At 41.5% G+C, this 18,827-nt stretch overlaps 3 protein-coding genes across 5 annotated transcripts in view; all 3 read left to right on the top strand.

Moving 5' to 3' along the window:
* The window catches only part of LOC118231725 (interferon-induced very large GTPase 1-like), a 32,007-nt gene extending 17,014 nt beyond the window's left edge, over window positions 1–14,993 (top strand). The window contains exon 7 of the mRNA XM_035425850.1: window positions 14,170–14,993. Coding sequence (XP_035281741.1) covers window positions 14,170–14,190 — 21 coding nt within the window. The 3' untranslated portion in view covers window positions 14,191–14,993. The remainder of the gene's footprint in view (window positions 1–14,169) is intronic.
* Window positions 1–18,827, top strand: part of LOC118231724 (titin-like) — a 237,812-nt gene that overhangs the window by 126,355 nt on the left and 92,630 nt on the right. The window contains exon 1 of one of the 3 annotated variants that reach the window (XM_035425847.1): window positions 8,959–9,235. The exons of the other annotated variants lie outside the window; for them this stretch is intronic. Within the exon in view, the coding sequence (XP_035281738.1) occupies window positions 8,998–9,235 (238 nt within the window). The 5' untranslated portion in view covers window positions 8,959–8,997. Of the gene's footprint in view, window positions 1–8,958; window positions 9,236–18,827 lie in introns of those variants that run through there. 3 annotated transcript variants of the gene reach the window in all.
* On the top strand, window positions 13,509–14,171 carry LOC118231729 (interferon-induced very large GTPase 1-like). Its single transcript, XM_035425855.1, has one exon. The coding sequence runs from the start codon at window positions 13,554–13,556 to the stop codon at window positions 14,088–14,090; it is 537 nt and encodes a 178-aa protein (XP_035281746.1). The 5' UTR covers window positions 13,509–13,553; the 3' UTR covers window positions 14,091–14,171.

The raw sequence follows: 18,827 nt of genomic DNA, 5'->3' as shown, positions 1-18,827 counted from the left end.
GCAAATGTATAATCACTCATACTTGTATATCCAGCAGCCTCTTCACAAAGTGGAGGAAAGTGTTTCCAATGAAACCCAGAGCTCCTGAGAGGAGCAGGGAAAATCATTCTGTCCCTTGGGGAATAAATCATTCAGCCAGGGGACAGGAAAAGGGTGATGAAGCACACAGAAGCTAAAGAGGTGACTCCTGTCCAGGTGAGGCCTGAGCAAAAGGCAGGTGAGCTCAGGCTAACCTGCAGCAGACTATCACAGGACCACTCATCCAGTTTAAACACACATTTTATAAAAACATAAAGATAACCAAAAAATAAATAAATAAAAATAACAATTCCACAAAGCGTGGGAGCAATGTTGATTTATAAATGCACACAATGCATTTTCAAGTAATAAATCATGCAACTAGGCATCAAGTACTTTGTGTGGCAAGTGTTAATGATCAGTATTAACTTCTTTTTTTTTCATTTTCTTTTAATCTTTAAACTATTCACAAAAACATCACTGGGCTGGGGGAGGCACTGGGCTGGGGGAGGCTGGGGGAGATACTGGGCTGGGGGAGTCACTGGGCTGGGGGAGATACTGGGCTGGGGGAGTCACTGGGCTGGGGGAGGCTGGGGGAGATACTGGGCTGCGGTGTCAGTGTGAGTACTATGAATAACCAGGACAGAGAGAGGAGTGAAAAGCCCAGATGCACAACTACACAGAAGGACAAGGTTATCAGTCTCTAGTTTGAAAAACAGCCCCCTCACAGATCATCTGCTGCCAGCTTCATTGAACAGTACTCACCAAACATCAGTTTCATTTGCAACAGTGAAGAGACGACTCTGGGATGCTGGCCTTATAGGCAAAGTGTCAAAGAAAACACTTCTTTAACAGGCAAACAAGGAGAGGTTTGCCATGCCGGTGTGACGCCCCTGGAAGGAAGGGGGGGGGGGGGGGGGGGGGGGGCGAGGGAGAGAGACAGAGAGAGGGAGGCAGGGAGGCAGGGAGGCAGGCAGGGAGGGAGGGAGGGAGAGAAAGAGAGAGAGAGAGAGAGAGAGAGAGAGAGAGAGAGCACTCACACAAATACGAAATCAAATAAATGAACACCTTCACCCTTGCCCCTCAGAGGTTCTGGGCAAAAACAATAAACTAAAACAATAAATGAAAATAACAAAGACAAAAAAAGTAAAAAGTAAAAAAAAAAGAAGAGAGAATTGAGGAAACGTTAGGTAGCATTGCTGTGAAATACAGCTTGTTTAATTTGTGTGAGATTAGCCAGTATTGTTTAATGAAACTTGGCACAATTTTGATATCAATACTTTTAATGGCAGACATATCTGAAGTCATAACTTACAGACAGTGCTTTGTATGTGTGAGTAACGCGGCATTTTTGTACGTTGAAAACATGTTTTTCATGAGATTTTAATTACAACCTTAAATGCAATTTCGCGAACTGTAAAAATATCGTTCAATGTTGTAATTAGACATTTTTGATGTCTAAAGAGGTATCAATTTCTCTCAGAGTCAAATTATGGCAGAAACGGACTTGCATGTTACATAAAATGAATATTCCGTATTTAAGGACTTTTCAATCAGGAAGAACAGTTTGCAGTAATACGTTCCATAACGCTCTACGGGAAATTATTGTTATTCAAATTTTTGGTTGCGGTATTGATTAATCGATTGACCCACAGTTGATATCAGTAAAGTTACATATGGTGAACTATTGAACAAATCCTGAGCTAACGTGTCATAATGTAATTGTAATAACAACAGAATATCAATATGTTACTGTAATACAAACAGACTATGTAATATCGTAGCCTATCCCCCTTAATAGCCTCGCCCAAACGAAACTGACAATAATACTTTCGATTTGCTAGCTTATAAAACTGGGTGACAGTCAGTAGTTGTTTCTGTGCCCAGTCTAGAGCATCCGCTGTGAAAAAGATCCTGATCGCATCTTCACGCTTCGCTTTGTTCTTCTGCGGAAAAGATTGTGCGCAAACTGATTCCAGAACAGATTATCCCGGTAAGTGAGGCAAAACTAATATTGACAGATATTGCTATAGAGCAGCACTGTAGCCCAGGACCGTGCAGGATTATACGATGGATGAATGAAACAAGTACACCCCTTGTTTCATTAACAGCTTATTATACATACAAACAGGACTTTAGACTACAAATGCTTTTTTGAATACTGTAGTTTATTTGTGCTTTATGAAAGCTTTTCTATACAAACAACAGGAAAAATATATTATACACAAACACAAAAATATATAATTCAAGATTATATTTTACACCAACACAAATTGTTTTCAACAAGTAATCATTTTGTTGTGACTGTTGTGGCTCCTGTTCACAGTACTTTGTGTACCCTCCCTTTACAGAGAAGAAACTATTAAGTCATCTTGTATATTTTAGGATATTAGTGAAGGCATGGGGGTTTTTGTCAGTTCTTCCATACAGAATCTTTGAAAATCCTTTTAGAGAAGTCTACATATATCGTCTCCAGTTGAGCCACCCTCAACTCATGTTGTTTTGCTGGCTGAAGTTGGTCTTCTGGAAATTTGGTCCCAAAAATATGTACCCCCCAGTATTTCATGCCTTTTATATCTTTTCTCAAGATTTACCTCCATGGTACTCACACATTTCCCTTGCGATGTCAGAATCAGCTTCTACACATCAAGCTCATTTCATTGAGTATTTTTAACCGCATGGGCTACATTTGTATTTATTTCTTATTGTTTAATCTAAATTAATCACCCCCCCCCCCCCCCCCCCCCACCAGCAGCTATATGGTTTGATATTTTTGACCTTATTCCAAAATACTGTGTTTTCTGTGGTGTGTGGCCTGTGGTCTAGAACTCATTCCTTAAAGCACACCTGCCTATTCAGGTTATTTAGGTTTTGGATGTTGGAAGTCATCGTGGATGTTGGTACATTTCATGGTACAATGTACACAAAGTACACAAAGACCTATTTGAATGAAAGTCTTAATACAACAAAGCAAAATGCTAATAAGAACAAAACAAAACAATGACAATATCAAAGTAAAGTTTTTTTTAAAAACTTTGCTTATCCTTCTTTCCATTGGGAACTTTGCATGGCCACCAAACTATTTACAAACTATTTACATTTCAAACTATTTACTATTTGGAAACTCCCGTTCGGGCTGTCTTGTGCAGGCTCATTCTCTCTTCTATGCAGCAGACTATACTGTCCTCGCTCTTCTTCCTGTTTATATCGCAGTTGTTCTTGTTGTTCTGTGTCATCTTCTTTTCTCTCTCCAGCCATTCCTGCAGTCACCTCTGTACAGCCCTGGTTCAAACCCAGTGAACAGTTTTGTGAAAACTTGGTGAAACACCATATAGGCCCTCAGGTGAAAACCTGGCTACATCTGGTTTAAAAGTTTTATAGCCAGCTAGAGAGCTAAGTATGGGGAAACCCTGAGCTAAATTGGGGTTAGCCTAATGTGTTTATATCAAAACATCAACCACCTAGAAATCTAGACATGTAGTAATTTTGCATATTCTGTATTCCTGCTGAAATTTAGCATATTGAGCATCACAAAGCATTAAAAAAAATCTCTACAATTTTCAAATGTCACCTTTGCAAACATTTAGTGAGAACTTTGTCCCAAATTGTAATCACTTTTCCAAGAGTAATGTTCTGCATTAAAGCAACATTGAAAAATCATGGATTATATATAAATATAAATGTTAAATATGAATGTAAATGTTCAATTGAAATATAATGCTGAAATGTAGTAAATAAATGTTTGGAAAATATGCTAATTGGTGATGCCCTTAATGGGTAATGTCAAGTATATTGTTTGGAGAAGGTTGGTCTCACCCACACCCATGCAAATACTGCTTGCGGCCGCATAATCAGCTGCCTGAAAATGATCCAGAATAAATATCCCATGATCAGGAGGCAAACTCTGTTTTCTTGTGATCAAATGGTATCTCATGATCTTGAGAGAACGAGACCAAAAAATTATATTGCAAGGACTCTACGGATGTAGATCCTTAATGTTACATATATTCTTATTTGCTTTGAAATCCTGTTAGTCTGGTCTGGCACTATTAGTCAATAGATCAGGTGAATTCACTTTTGTTTTCCTGTTGTAAACACCTCACAGCTAGACCAAGTTACTATGTTTTACTCTCGTGTTAATCTGACTCCATTTTACATAATAATTTAAAATTTGGGTTTAACTATACGTGGAACTTGGGAGTGGTTACACTCGACTCTATCTTGTGCCATTATTCCTCAATATATGCTCCCGGGTTTAGCATTATTGTTAAATCTCAGTTCAGTGAAGAATCCAGAGGGTAGGAGGCTGACCACCATAATACATGCCTTCCATGCCTGGCTTACATGGATAGTGCATAGACAGTTATGAGCCCAGGGCGGTGAAGAATCTATCGGGCTCCTTAAGGCGAATTTGGGGAGAACCGGCGTACAACGCCCATGGGTTCTCTTATGCCAAACAACACCAGAACCGATCCCACCAATCCCTTAGCGGGCAGATCGTGGTCACCTATCTAACTTGAAGACCCCACTAAAGACGTTTACTGTACTAGACCCCTGATCAGTAGGTCCTAGTCATAATTGCCCCCCTGAGTATTTAAACGGAATTTCGACTGAAAAGAAGATAAAATGGATTAGAGTCATGAAGACCACGCAAGTTAAAATCAGAAGAATTTATTTTACAGGCAGGTAGGTTGTTATCTTTAAATTCAAATCAATTATAAGGTTTAAAAAACATAAATACAGAGGAAAAGAGTTCTTACCAGCCTGTTTAGCTACACACAGAACATCGAGTATGCGCAGTGCGGGAAGTCGATTGCGATCTTCCTTGTGAATCTACACACACCACACAGATTATGTGTAACGTGGGGAAGTCGTTTACGATCTTCCTCGATTGCTTTGTCTCCCTTCCTTTTAAGCCAAATCCCGCGTTTGGTCTAGGCGGCATTGCCATAAATTAACCTGTCCGAATCATAAATCTCTAATTCCGGCCCCCACCATTTGGAGGAGGTTGTTAAAACAATTGGTGGGGAAATGGGGAAAAGGAGATGATTACCAGAGAGGACATTCCATTGTGTTAGGTTTTTCCTGAGTTATTGAAACTATGTTTTTTCAAATTCTATTTGGTATGAAACATATTTCATTCAATGGCTTGAATTATTGTGAACATGTACATACCAAACATGCCAAGTGGATGTAATATTATGGTGCAGTTGTCATGAAAATACCCTTCTGTTTAACCATTGTACACGCAATCCATGTTATTATTACATAAGGCATAATACAATAATACAATGAACACATGTGCATGGTTTGTAAGGTTTTCCAGGGTTTGTAAATAGGATATACAGATGGTTTATAGTCCAGATCCAGAAAAGAAATACAAAGTGTAATGTCAGAGGGGCCCAAAATGAGGGCACTGTGGTACTGTCCCGCCATGTGGCCAGTCATTTCACCCTTTATGACCCCAAAACACCCACACCCACAACCACAGGCAAAGAGACTAGTTCCCCTTATCTTAGTTGTATCCAGGTGGTAACATTCCAGAGAGCCAACGACTTGCTCACACAACCATAAACAACCAGTTCAGTTCCTCTTATCTCAATCTTGTTCAGAGGGTAACAGTCCAGAGAGCCAAATGGCCGGCTCATCCCGAGGAAATCCGAGTAGCTTATTGTTTTACCACAAGGCTCTCGGGTCCTTTGAAGTACAGGCTGCGCCCCAGCATGTTGGCTCGTTCAAATGCCAGCCTTTTCTGGGTCCCAGTTTAATTTCCCTCTTACACTGTATATTAAGTTGTTCTGGTTTAGGGTGTCGGCTAAATGACTGTAATTCATGTAACTAATGTAATTAATGTAATTTAATGCATTTCAATCATTCCGAGCCTTCCTTTGATGACATGAAGACATTTAGTTTCCACGTCCGGGCTACCTGAGATACAATCATTAACGCAAAGATTTTGACTAGATTGCTTTGCCTAGTATAGTAAGTTCAGGTTGGCAATGAGAAGTAGAACTGACACAGCAAAGTTAATACAGTGAACTGAACACACCTGCATCTTCAGTGATTAAGACTAAAATGGCCATCATTTATTAACAAAAATACAAGATTTCTAAACCAAGCTGACGTATAGCCTGCTGAAGTCTCCAGAGATCCCTCTGCAATCTACACAAATCTCCAGTGGGCCGCACTGATTTCATCCGTGGTCCCCTTCCATCCCCATCCCCAACACTTTTACCTTTAGTGCAGGGTGCTTTGTTTCTTCGTTCTGTAATTGTGTGATGTTTGCCCAAAGGGAGGAGGATGGATTGCCCCCATTGCCACAGGGAATGTGGGCAGAATGACAAGTTCTGCAGTGAATGCGGCTACAGACTGTGCTCTGCAAGGACACCTGTCACAGGTAAGCCCAACGAGCTAGTTAGCGACCAGACCTCCTAGCTTCATTTTCAGGTCATCACTTAGCTAGCTTAAATTAGTCCAGATTGGTAAATTAGTCAAAGCAGTAGCAGTTATATGAAGAAATTAGATTTTATTAACTGATAATTTACATGAACTGATCTTATGTTTTATATAGCTAGTGTGTACTCAGGAAGATTATTTAGGTTTTTTTGGGGTGAGAGGTTGGACCGTTATCAATGACAAATGTTATAGTACCATGAAAAAGTACCAGCACCAATAAATACAACCAAACACGTCCTTTAATTTGATACGTTTTTCATGTTGCTGTGGAGGAATTTTAGCCCACCTTTCTCTGCAGAAACTGAACTGCTTTAATTCAGGCAATTTTGTAGGTTTTGTATCGATGGCAGGACATTCTCCTTAAGAATTTTTTTCTACAGAACAGAATTCATGGTTCCTTTAACAATGGCGAGTCATCCAGCTCGCAAGGCAGCAAAGCATCCCCACACCATCACAGTACCTCCACCGTGTTTGAGTGTTGGTATGGTGTTCTTACTGTGAAATGGTCTATTTGCTTTATGCCAGACATAATAAAATAAATGAAAAGTTTCTGTTCAATATTACATTTTGTCAAAAAGATCGGAAACCATTCAATGTGACAAATATGAAATAGTAGAAATCAGGAAGGGGGAAAATACTTTTTCACAGCGCTGTATGCTGTTCTTTGAAAACGAGGTGTTAGCTTTTTGACCATGGTGGTTGCTCACGGTTAGGGGTGTGTTGTTCTGTGGTGGCTGTTTTGTTTCGGTTTTTTTTATGCTGGCCACTGGGACTGTACATGGCTGTAGGAATCCCTGCAATATTCTCGATCAGCCTTGATTGAAATATTGCTGTCAAATGTTTACTGCTACAACCGTGCAGATATTTGGGAATATATTTAGAGCCTGTGTTTTATCTCGTGTAGAAAGATCTTGTATTCTGTAAGAAAATGGGCCATTGGTAAAAACGAGTAAATTTCCCATGGTTTGGTTTTTGCAGGTTTGTTGAGAGATTTTCTTGATCATCTTAATGCTTCATGTACACATTTTATCTAAATTTTATCCACCTTGGTTCAAATTTGAATTGAAAGTGGGACAGCATTCCTTTTCAGGGCCATGAGGGCCATTTTTATGCACATAATAATGCACATAATGAGACTGTTGCTTTCTGCTGTATCTGCTAATGCTAGTGCTAATGCTTCTTTCACACAGACCTTTCTGTACCTGGGAACCTGATAGTAGACCTCAAGGTCAGCATTTCTGGAGCAGAACCCTGGCGCAATTCTACCGTCGTCCACAGGGTTGTGCTGTCGGACCTGCAGCCAGGAACTGAATGCACTGCCGCCGTCTCCACGGCGATGGAAGAAGAGGTGCTGAGTAATGCCACCCCCAAAACCTTCAACAGAAGTAAGGGTTCCCCTGCATTGTGAAACCATGGTTCCGAACCTGCTGAACCCACAATAGAATTCATAAAAGAGTGTATTGTCTGTGGGCCCTTATTAAGCTGCAGGCTGACAATAACTGTCAATTGTTTATTTCTACAACCATTCAGCTAAATGGAAAGATATTTAGAGCCAGTGTTTTATCATGTGTAGAGGGATCTGCCTATATTGTGACAGCTGCCATTCTATTTTTTGTTACCCCTTATTAAATGCACCCTGACATGATAAAATATGAAATTAAAATGTTTTTAGAGTGTAAAATAAACTGTTATCTTTCTACTGTATTGGCCTGGGAGCAAATCCTGACCATGCCTGTGCTATCGGAGGCCGGTAGGCCCACAGGTGCATTAATGGCCGTAGTGTCACTCAGAGTTAGGGAAGATGCAGTCTGCCTGGATCAGTAGTGCTTTCCAGTGTGCCAGTGTCTGGTAGCAATTTTGTATCAAAAATGATGGTGTTGAATAGAAAGATTACAAACAGGAGCTCTATTTGATGTTTTTATAAAACAACCGGTAGGGAAGAAGTAAAGTACAGTTTTCCAAGATATATAGTCCAATACATGAGTTGAAATAGTTTTCAGAGACAAGGAATTGTTGTTCCAGCCAATTAGATTCATTCAATCACCATATTCAGAAGTTCCATTTGTGGCCAATCACGGGCTTGGATTAAGGAGTCTATACCAACGCTAACCATGTGGGCCTCCTCCAAATGACATATCCTTGGACCCCCTAAAGGGCTTATTTTATACTGCTGCTGGGGTCTACCTCCTCTTGCAAATACATTGTATGGGGTGAAAAAGCATACAGTTAGTTATATTGGCTTGTAAAGGTAAATATTCAGCACTTAGTGAAAAATATTTTTCCAGTTACCATAAGGTCAATTAGACATTTTATGCAAATGCAGGTATAATGCTTCATGTAAGGAAAATTTTCAGTCATAACCCAGCAATATGTATTTGTTGTCATGTGATTTTTTAAATCTTGTACAGATACACATAAATTAATAAAAGCTTACATATCCTGTTTAAAGGCTAAGAGATCCTTTCCTCTCTGTCCTCTCAAATAGAGCCATCTGCCCCTGGGAGGGTGGAAGCCACTGATGTGATGAGTAGGTCAGTGACTCTGTGCTGGGAAAGACCGGTCAGCATGGAGGGAGTTTCTCATGAAATCCACATCACCTACGGCTGTGAGGGAGAAGAGCCCAGATCACAGATATGTGCACCCAACACCACCACAGCTGTCCTTACTGATCTGAGACCTGGGGTGGAATATACTTTCAACCTCACTGCAGTCCTTCCAAACGGCATCTGCAGCAAGACCAGCTCAGCACGCATACACACAAGTCAGTGACAAAATGTATTCATTTGAGGATGCATATTTTATATTTATACTTGTCATTTTAAACCTCATAAAAATACGCTGAATTGTTCAGGTCTTTTTTGTAAGCATTACATTCACATCTATTATTAGTCATTTTAAACGGATTGTGTGTCACTGTACAGAAATGTAGTAATGCGATTTAATTTATTTCCACAACAACAGAAACTAGTTTGGATGAACTGGTGAGTGACTTGGGACTGGAACACCACCTGAAGAACAAGCTGACTCTGAGCAAGGTGCTGGAGATTGATGGAGAGACTTCAAGTGATGAAAGCATCCAGTCTCTGAAATCTCTGCCGTGGTGTTTCCTGAGGAGGTTGATGATGGTGAATGTGACTGCTAGGTGTGTGAGGTGCGCCTCAAAAGAGGACATGACTTCCCAAAACCTGGGCAGCTTAATGGACACCCTGTGCAATCCACAGGCCAGCAGCAACAGAGTCAACCCCCTGGACCTAATAACTGCTGTGTTTCTCTGCTCGGATGGCTTTCTCCAGCAGGAGATGGTTTTAAAAATGTCCATGTGCCAGTTCTCTGTGCCTCTGCTCCTTCCTAAATGTGAAACACAGCAGTGCACTTTAATGCTCTGGGCCATGAGGGGTATTGTGAAAACGTTCAAGCCGCACTCTTTGACAGACCTAAGTGGGTTTGTAGAGGAGAACATTGTTCTCTCTGAGCTCCCCCTGGTCTCTTTTGTGAGGCTGGGAAACAGCAGCTTGTCCAAGTCTCACATTCTGAACCATGTTCTCAGCAACCCTCAGCAGTACCACGACACCTTTGTTCACAAAAACATGGAGTGCGGTGACACCCCAAGGAGGATTTCCAATGGGCTGGTGGAGATCAGCTGGTATCTGCCCAGTGGGAACAGAAGCATTGACATCTTCTCTGAGCCACTGGCTATAGCTAACCTCCGTGGGAACCTCAGGGACTTTGAAACTCAGTACGCTTTCCTCTGCCACAACTCTGCTGCCATATTTGTGTTTTGTGATGATTTTGGGTCTGAATACAAATTTCTGGACTCCCAGCACCTGAAAGATCATTGGTTCTGGATCATCAATTCACAGAGCAAGAGCTTCAATAAAGATGATTTCAGCAGATGTGTTTCTGAGTTAGAGCTAAATCCCAGCAACATCATCATAAAGGGTCCGCAGATGAATGATACAGAATTCATCAAAACCCTGCGTTTGGGTATCAGTGGAATTTTAAAGGGAAACGTGGTCAAAATGAGCATTGAACAGATGTCTGATGTTGCCAATGAGCTTGGAATCCATGTTGATGAAGATTGTGACTGCTGTAAGAATGGAAAGCAGAAGGCTGATGAAATCACAAAAAGGATTTCTGATATATCAAGCTTCAAGGAGAAAGAGCTGCCCTTGCAAGGGACTGCATGGAAACAGCTGGCCAAACTGGAGAGGGAAGAGTGCAGGATGAAAAATGCTGGGGAGAAAAACATTGAAGTTTACAGGAATGAGCTTGCAGAACAGAAGCAGCAGCTCAGAGCACAGCAGAGGGCTCACAACATCTCAGAGTCTATGTCCCGTTTCATCGAAGCAATGTCTGGTTCCACAGAGGAGCGCAAGTTTTTCCTCAAGTGGATGAGGATCAACCTGGACAACCTGTCACGCAAAAGCCTTCCACTCCTTCGGGCGGAGTACAAGGAACAGTGTCAGAATTCTGAGGAAAACAAGGAGCTCATTGGAGAGTTGGACAGGAAGATCTCCAGTTGCTCCTTGGGGATGGAGCACTTCCTGCGGGAAATGGGTCAGCTGTACGAGTCGGCCTGCTCACTCCCTGAAGGCCCCATCCCTGACATTCAGAACCTGCCACGTCTGGCTGCCGAGCTGCTGCAGGAAGGCTTTCCTCTGGAGCTGGTGGATGGAGATGCATCCAACATTCCTCTGCAGTGGGTGACTCAGGTTCTGAAGGAACTCCATCAACTAACACAGTATGACTGTAAGATCCGGGTGGTGACTGTACTGGGGGTGCAGAGCACTGGGAAGTCCACCCTCCTGAACACTATGTTCGGGGTCCAGTTTGCCGTCAGTAGTGGCAGGTGCACAAGAGGGGCCTTCATGCTCCTCATCAGAGTGAAAGAGGATTTTAAAGAGCAGCTTGGGTTTGATTACATCATGGTTATTGACACTGAAGGTCTGAAGTCACCAGAGTTGGCCCAGTTGGATGACAGTTATGAGCATGATAATGAACTGGCCACTCTGGTGGTGGGGCTGAGTGACATCACAGTCATCAACATCGCCATGGAGAACTGCACAGAGATGAAGGACATCCTGCAGATTGTGGTGCATGCCTTCCTGCGCATGAAAGAAGTTGGGAGAAAACCCTGCTGTCAGTTTGTGCACCAGAATGTCCCAGATGTCTCTGCCCATGAAAATAACCTGAGAGACAGGAAGCTTTTGCTGGAGCAACTGAATGAGATGACCCAAGCAGCAGCTAAGATGGAAAAAAGCGGAAACAACAAAACATTTCCTGATGTCATGGAGTATGATCCAAAGAGAAACAACTGGTACATCCCAGGGCTCTGGCATGGCAACCCTCCCATGGCACCGGTGAATGTTGGCTACAGCGAGGCTGTGAATCTTTTCAAAAGGAGTGTGACTGAGACGTTTCAGCAACACAAATCTGGAAAGAGCTCGCCACACACATTCAGTGAGTTTCTTGAATGGACCAAGAGTTTGTGGGAGGCAGTGAAGTATGAGAACTTCATCTTCAGTTTCCGCAACAGTCTTGTGGCTGAAGCTTATACTCAGCTTTGCACTGAGTTCAACAAATTGGAGTGGGCCTTCAGGAAGAGCATGTACTCCTGGTTAAGCCAAGCTGAGACAAAGGTGTCAAACTTTGGCACAATAGCAGGACAGATTCAGCCATCCTCAGAGGTGGACGACTTACTGTGCAGCCTGAAATATGAGGCCTCCCTAGAACTCACTAAAGGGGAAAAGCTCTTTTTGGACAAACTTACTGAATTCTACAAGAGGTCTGAAGGACACGTTCACTTAGTAGAGAAGTACAAGGAGGAATTTATCAACTCAGCCAAAACTATTCGGAAGGAGACAGAGAACTCTGTTAAAAACAAGCTAGAGGCAGCTGTGGAGATCAGAAAGGGTATGTTCAGGTTAGAGAACATCAAGAACAATTATACAGCTGTAATGGAGCAAAAGGTTCTGGACCTGGTGGAGAAATGCAAGAAAAGTAAAGTTCTGTCAGATCAACAGCTGGGGGATGAATTTGAACAGATGTGGAATGACACTGTGGCAGAACTAAAGTTCGCTGGCCTGGAAAAACAAGATATTGTCCAAGATATCTTCCACCAGCTATGGGTTAACTTAGAGATGAAAGGCAGCTCAGTACGTGAAATGCTGTCCGAGGTGGGTGACTTGTCTGAATATGGAATGGAGCCATTCAAAGTGAAGACACAAAAAATGGCTGATCACATCATTGAGTGCAGCAGGCAGTTTGTAGCTGAAAAAGTGAGAACAAGGTCTGATTACCATAACACATACATGATTGAGTTGTTTTGTATGATAGATGAAAACCTGGACAAGCACAGGGATCTGGAAACAAGTGCTGAGTTTCAGGCCAGCCTGAAGATCCACATCTGTGAACATGCAGCACGAGAGTTTCTAAAAATGCATTTGGATTTTATTAATGCAAATGATCTGCGTCGCTGTCTGGAGCAGTTCAAGCAACAGTACTGCACTGACTTTAAGGACCTGTTCAGTAAAAGAGACCAGTGTCAGAAGAAAGCAGAGGAGTTCACCTGCAACTGTCTTGCACCTGCGGTGAAGGAATACATCACCAAGTCTCTAGGCCCTGACCTTGTGGATGAAGTGTTGAGAGGGAAGAAAGCCTTTGATTTCAGCACTCAAACCTTCTTCCAGTTCTCAATCCTCAAGCAGCTGCTTTCAGATAATAACTTTGAGAGCTTAGAGAATTACATAAATGATTATGAGGACTTTGTACAGGACTGGATATTCGAGCAGATGGTACAGCAGTTCTCTGAGGAAGATCACCTGAGGAACATTGAGATTAAGCATCTGAAGGTGATGGTAAAAAGATTAAAGGAAGCCATTGCGAATGCAGAGATGAAGGCCAATGAAAGAGTGACAGAACAGGGTGAAGAGGACCAGAACATTCAGCAGTTCATTCAGGATATCTGTAGTGACCTACAGGAGCTCATCATCCCCAAAGACCCCCTCAGAGCTATCCTGACGTTAAATACTGCCAAGCCAGAAGACTTTTCCCAGTGTCTGAAGGTGTTTGTGGATGAAATGGAGCAGTCCTTTACTGCAGAGTTTCAGAGGGGTGGGGATGTGAGGGCCAGGCTGACCTCACTGCCCTTTCAGCCACAGAAGGAGCTGTTTAACAGGGTGTTTGGCTGTGGGAGCCAGTGTCCCTTCTGCAAGACCCCGTGTGAAGCAGGCGGCAAGAACCACACAGAGCACTTTGCTTCCATTCACCGTCCAGAGGGGACTGGGTCATACAGATACACGGTTTCGGGTAAATTATCTGTTCATGTCTGCTCCACCTGTGTTGTCAGTGAGGGAACATTCTGTTCGAGTGAAACAGAGGGGAAATACCATCCATACGAGGACTATCGGAGCATTTACCCTGACTGGCTCATCCAGCCTGACAGCAGCATCCAGGCCTCAGACTACTGGAAGTACGTCTTCAACAGGTTTAATGAGCAGTTTGCCAAGGAATATGACGCTAAGCCTGCAGACATCCCCTCTCTTTGGACAGATATAACCCAAGACCAAGCCATGAAAAGCCTGGAGAAATCCTTCCAGATGAAAACAGGAGATTAAATGGGTGTTTCAGTAGGGTGATCTACTGATTGGAATTAATATGAAATATTATACTCACAGGTACAAGGAATTCTTCCAGATGAAAACAGAAGGAGATTAAATTAAATTGATTATATGTCCCCTGTTGCAGTCGGGTTGAAAATGTATTTTCTGAGTGGCATTAATTAATAGTCTACTCACTCATATCATGGCTAATCACAAAAAGTGCCCCAACCAATTTGAATCATATGAAAGAAAGGGCTATTGGTTAAAAATAAAAATACAATAAAAATAAAACGCATATATTTTTTTAAAAGGGAGCCTTAAATTAAATCATCACTGATGTTAAGAAAGAGAGAGATCACTGATACATACATTACTGCATTTTTGCAGCCTTCACTGAGCTGTCTCTGACACTCAGATACAGGTAGTACCATCAACCAGGCATTATACATATAAAACCATATACATGCTAAAAGGTGATGTTACATTTATCATAATCTATGCAGATTTTATCTATACACACTGTCTGAGTTAGCATGGCTGAGCTTTGTTCATTATTCCATTGTTTAGATGCATAATCAGGGACGGTAACTAGGCTGAGATATTTTAAGTTTGTTTAATTTTGTGACGTCTATATCAAAAAGAATACTTTTAACGAAAATACAAATTATATTTTATGTTTTTTTTCTATGCTTCCTATAATAAGTCTTTTCTATTAATAAAACACATAACCTTCATGTATTATTGGTAATATTATCAGCTCTTCATCTCTGCTAGCTTGGCTGTTTGAAGTCATACATTATTAAGTGCCTTGATAATCTGTTTACACAATAGCATAGCTTTCATTCATTCATATTCTTCAAATAGTTTCAACACATGATTTCTTCTTGTTACGATGTTAAAAGGATTGTTGTTATCACTTTGAGCCTTTGTTATCACTTTATAAGCCTTAATATAGAAATTCACTGTTCCTGAAAAAAAGAAAATTGACCATTGAGGCCCAGAGATGCCATCCATCCATCCATTATCTATACCTGCTTATCCTGGTCAGGGACGCGGGGCTGCTGGCGCCTATCCCAGCATGCATTGGGAGAGAGGCAGGAATACACCCTGGACAGATCGCCACACACACCATCCACTCATCCCTATGGGCAATTTAGAGTCTCCAGTTAGCCTGCTGACATGTCTTTGGACTGTGGGAGGACATACAAACTCCACACAGAAAGGCCCAGGGATTCAAACCTAGGACTGCACCACTGTGCTGCCCTTATAGCTTTCATGATGACTGTTTATTTTTCTTTTTTAGAAAGCTGGATTCAAAATTTGTGTTGCTTCTTTTCACTTAGTAAAATTGATGTATCTCACTGCATGTTTTAGCATTTATTACTTGCACAAATGGCATAATCAAAATAAATGTTTCATTTCATCTGAACTTGATGAACAGTCCCTTATTTTCTTCACTGCCTGAACAACTGAGCTGCCTGAAGACAATGGCAGTATCTTCATTCTACCACTAGATGGCAATAAATCCATTTAACATCACATCATTGCTGCTGGCTTTACCTTCTGTCTCAGGTAGCTGAAAATACACAATTTACACTTGTGCCCAATGTAATTACCTGCACTGGGGGAAAAAACCTTTCCATGTTTATCAATGAAAGGGGCATAAAGATGAAAGCTTGAACCTTCTAGTCTTACAATCAACCAGGATTTACATCAGGACTCAGTCACTGGAGTCTGTCCACATTGAGTCAGAGACAGTGTGCTAGACCAGGACTTAACCCATTATGGGGCGGGAGTGTGTTGAGTCAGCCATTTTAAAAGTGACAAAAAAATTAGATAAAAACAGAAATTTATCCAGGATGCACCATACTGTTCCTCCAATAAACTGAGGGGAAGCCAAATGCTGCTCCAAGACGTTCAGCAGATTCCACTGTCTTCACACATTTCAGAACTACAAAGCAAATGCGTAATCACTCATACTTGTATATCCAGCAGCCTCTTCACAAAGTGGAGGGAAGTGTTTCCAATCAAACCCAAAGCTACTGAGGGGAAAAGGGAAAATCAGTCTGTCCCTTGGGGAAAAAATCATTCAGTCAGGGGACAGGAAAAGGGTGATGAAGCACACAGAAGCTAAAGAGGTGACTCCTGTCCTGGTGGGGCCGGAGCAAAAGGCAGGTGAGCTCAGGCTAACCTGCAGCAGACTATCACAGGCCCACCCATCCAGTTTAAACACACTTTTTTTAAAAACATAAAGATAACCAAAAAAAGGGAACATCTCCTCTCAATGGCACCAGTTTCTTCTGAAGAGATTTGTGCTATTTACAAGAATCCAGATGCAATGACCTCAAACACAGAACCACCCAGCACGTTTAATATGCAGTATTCCAACAGAGAATGCAGTAAATCTACCACCCAGCACATTTAATATGCACTATTACAACAGAGAATGCAGTAAATCTACCACCCAGCACATTTAATATGCACTGGGTGGCTGAATATGGGTTGGGGGAGGCTGGGGGAGATACTGGGCTTGGGGGAGGCACTGGGTTGGGGGAGTCACTGGGCTGGGGGAGGCTGGGGGAGTCACTGGGCTGGGGGAGGCTGGGGGAGATACTGGGCTGCGGTGTCAGTGTGAGTGCTATGAATAACCAGGACAGAAAGAGAAGTGAAAAGCCCAAATGCACAACTGCACACGAGGACAAGGTTATCAGTCTCTAGTTTGAAAAACAGCCCCCTCACAGATCTTCTGCTGGTAGCTTCATTGAACAGTACTCGCCAAACATCAGTTTCACCTGCAACAGTGAAGAGACGACTCTGGGATGCTGGCCTTATAGGCAAAGTGTCAAAGAAAACACTTCTTTAACAGGCAAACAAGAAGAGGTTTGCCACGCCGGTGGGACGCCCCTGGAAGGGAGGGGGGGGGGGGGAGCGAGAGAGAGAGAGAGAGAGAGAGAGGGTGGGAGGGAGGGAGAGAGTGAGATAGATAGTGGGAGAGAGATAGAGAGAGAGAGAGAGGGAGAGAGGGAGAGAGAGAGAGAGAAATAATGCATGCAGGGCAGAATTAGACCATTATCCATTAATGATTCACATCCAAAAAAGAGCATTAAAATTCTGGATGCACCTCAATTCAAGTCCTCAAGACACATTGCAGTGTAAGGCAATGAAAGCCCAAGAGCTCAGTCATGAAAAGAGTCCCCTCAGTCAGCTGGTAATGAAGCCATTAACCCAACTAACACAAATCACAGACCAGCTTCATACCAGCACTGTTTACCAACAAATCAAAGTAAACCAAGTAATGAAACAGACCAAAATCTCTTATCTGGAATATTGGAATAATGTAACCAAAACACAAAACAAAATAGATTGCTATCGGACCCTAAAAAGAGACTACAAATTGGCTGAGTATCTCTTCTCTGTCGGAGATACAAAGCAGAGGCAGATCCTGACCAAGTACAGGCTCAGTGACCACACACTTGCAATTGAAAAAGGCAGACACCGGAATACATGGTTACCAAAAGAACAATGCATATGTGGACACTGTAAGACAGGAGAGGTGGAAACAGAGATGCACGTTCTCCTACATTGTGGAAAATATTCAGAAATTAGGACACATTACTTCAACAAATTTTCTCTAATTATAAAGGACTTCCTTTCCCAAATAAAGGAAAAATGCTAATCTTGCTAGGAGAAAGGCCAACAGCTCCACTAGCAGCAAAGTACATCTCGGCCTGCCATAATCTGAGGGACACTGGTTGACCACCACAAATATATTTATTTTAATTATTAATTAATTTCTATCTTTTTTTTCTACATTATTATTACTATTATAATTTTTTACATTTAAAAAAAAAAAATTGTTATTGTTATTGTTGTTGTATAGCCAACTCGCAGTGGCCATTGCCACACTGTTGATTGCATTGTTGTGGTTACCACAATGTTGTTTGTATATCGTTGAGAGAGAGAGAGAGAGAGAGAGAGCACTCACACAAATACGAAATCAAATGAATGAACACCTTCACCTTTCGCCCTCACAGGTTCTGGGCAAAAACAATAAACTAAAACAATAAATGAAAATAACAAAGACAAAAAAGTAAATAAATAAATAAATAAATACAAAGAATTGAGGAAACGTTAGGTAGCATACAGCTTGTTTAATTTGTGTGAGATAGGTTAGCCAGTATCGTTTAATGAAACTTGGCACAATTTTGATATCAATACTTTTAATGGCAGACCTAAATCTGAAGTCATGACTTATAAACAGTGCTTTGTATGTGTGAGTAACTCTAAAATCAGATTTTAATTACAACCTTAAATGCAACTTCGCGAACTATACAAATAATTTTCATTGTTGTAATTACACACTTTTGATGTCTAAAGAGGTATGAATTTCTCTCAGAGTCAAATTATGCCAGAAACGGAATTTCATGTTACATAAAATGAATATGCCGTATTTAAGGACTTTTCTATCAGTAAGAACAGTTTGCAGTAATACGTTCCATAACGCTATACGGGAAATTATTGTTATTCAAATTTTTGGTTGCGGTATTGATTCATCGATTGACCCACAGTTGATATCAGTAAAGTTACATATGGTGAACTATTGAACAAATCCTCAGCTAAAGTGTCATAATGTAATTGTAATAACAATAGAATATCAATATAATATTACTGTAATACAAACAGACTATGTAATATCGTAGCCTATCCCCCATAATAGCCTCGCCCAAACGAAACTGACAATAATACTTTCGA

This window comes from Anguilla anguilla, chromosome 7, assembly GCF_013347855.1.
Source record: "Anguilla anguilla isolate fAngAng1 chromosome 7, fAngAng1.pri, whole genome shotgun sequence".
Lineage (NCBI taxonomy): Eukaryota > Metazoa > Chordata > Actinopteri > Anguilliformes > Anguillidae > Anguilla > Anguilla anguilla.
The sequence above is the reverse complement of the archived record's forward strand: the minus strand, read 5'-3'. Positions and strand labels throughout refer to the sequence as shown.

Bases quoted from the DNA above. Each gene is read 5' to 3' on its own strand.
- LOC118231729 (XM_035425855.1), top strand. From the start codon at position 13,554: ATGGAGCAGTCCTTTACTGCAGAGTTTCAGAGGGGTGGGGATGTGAGG.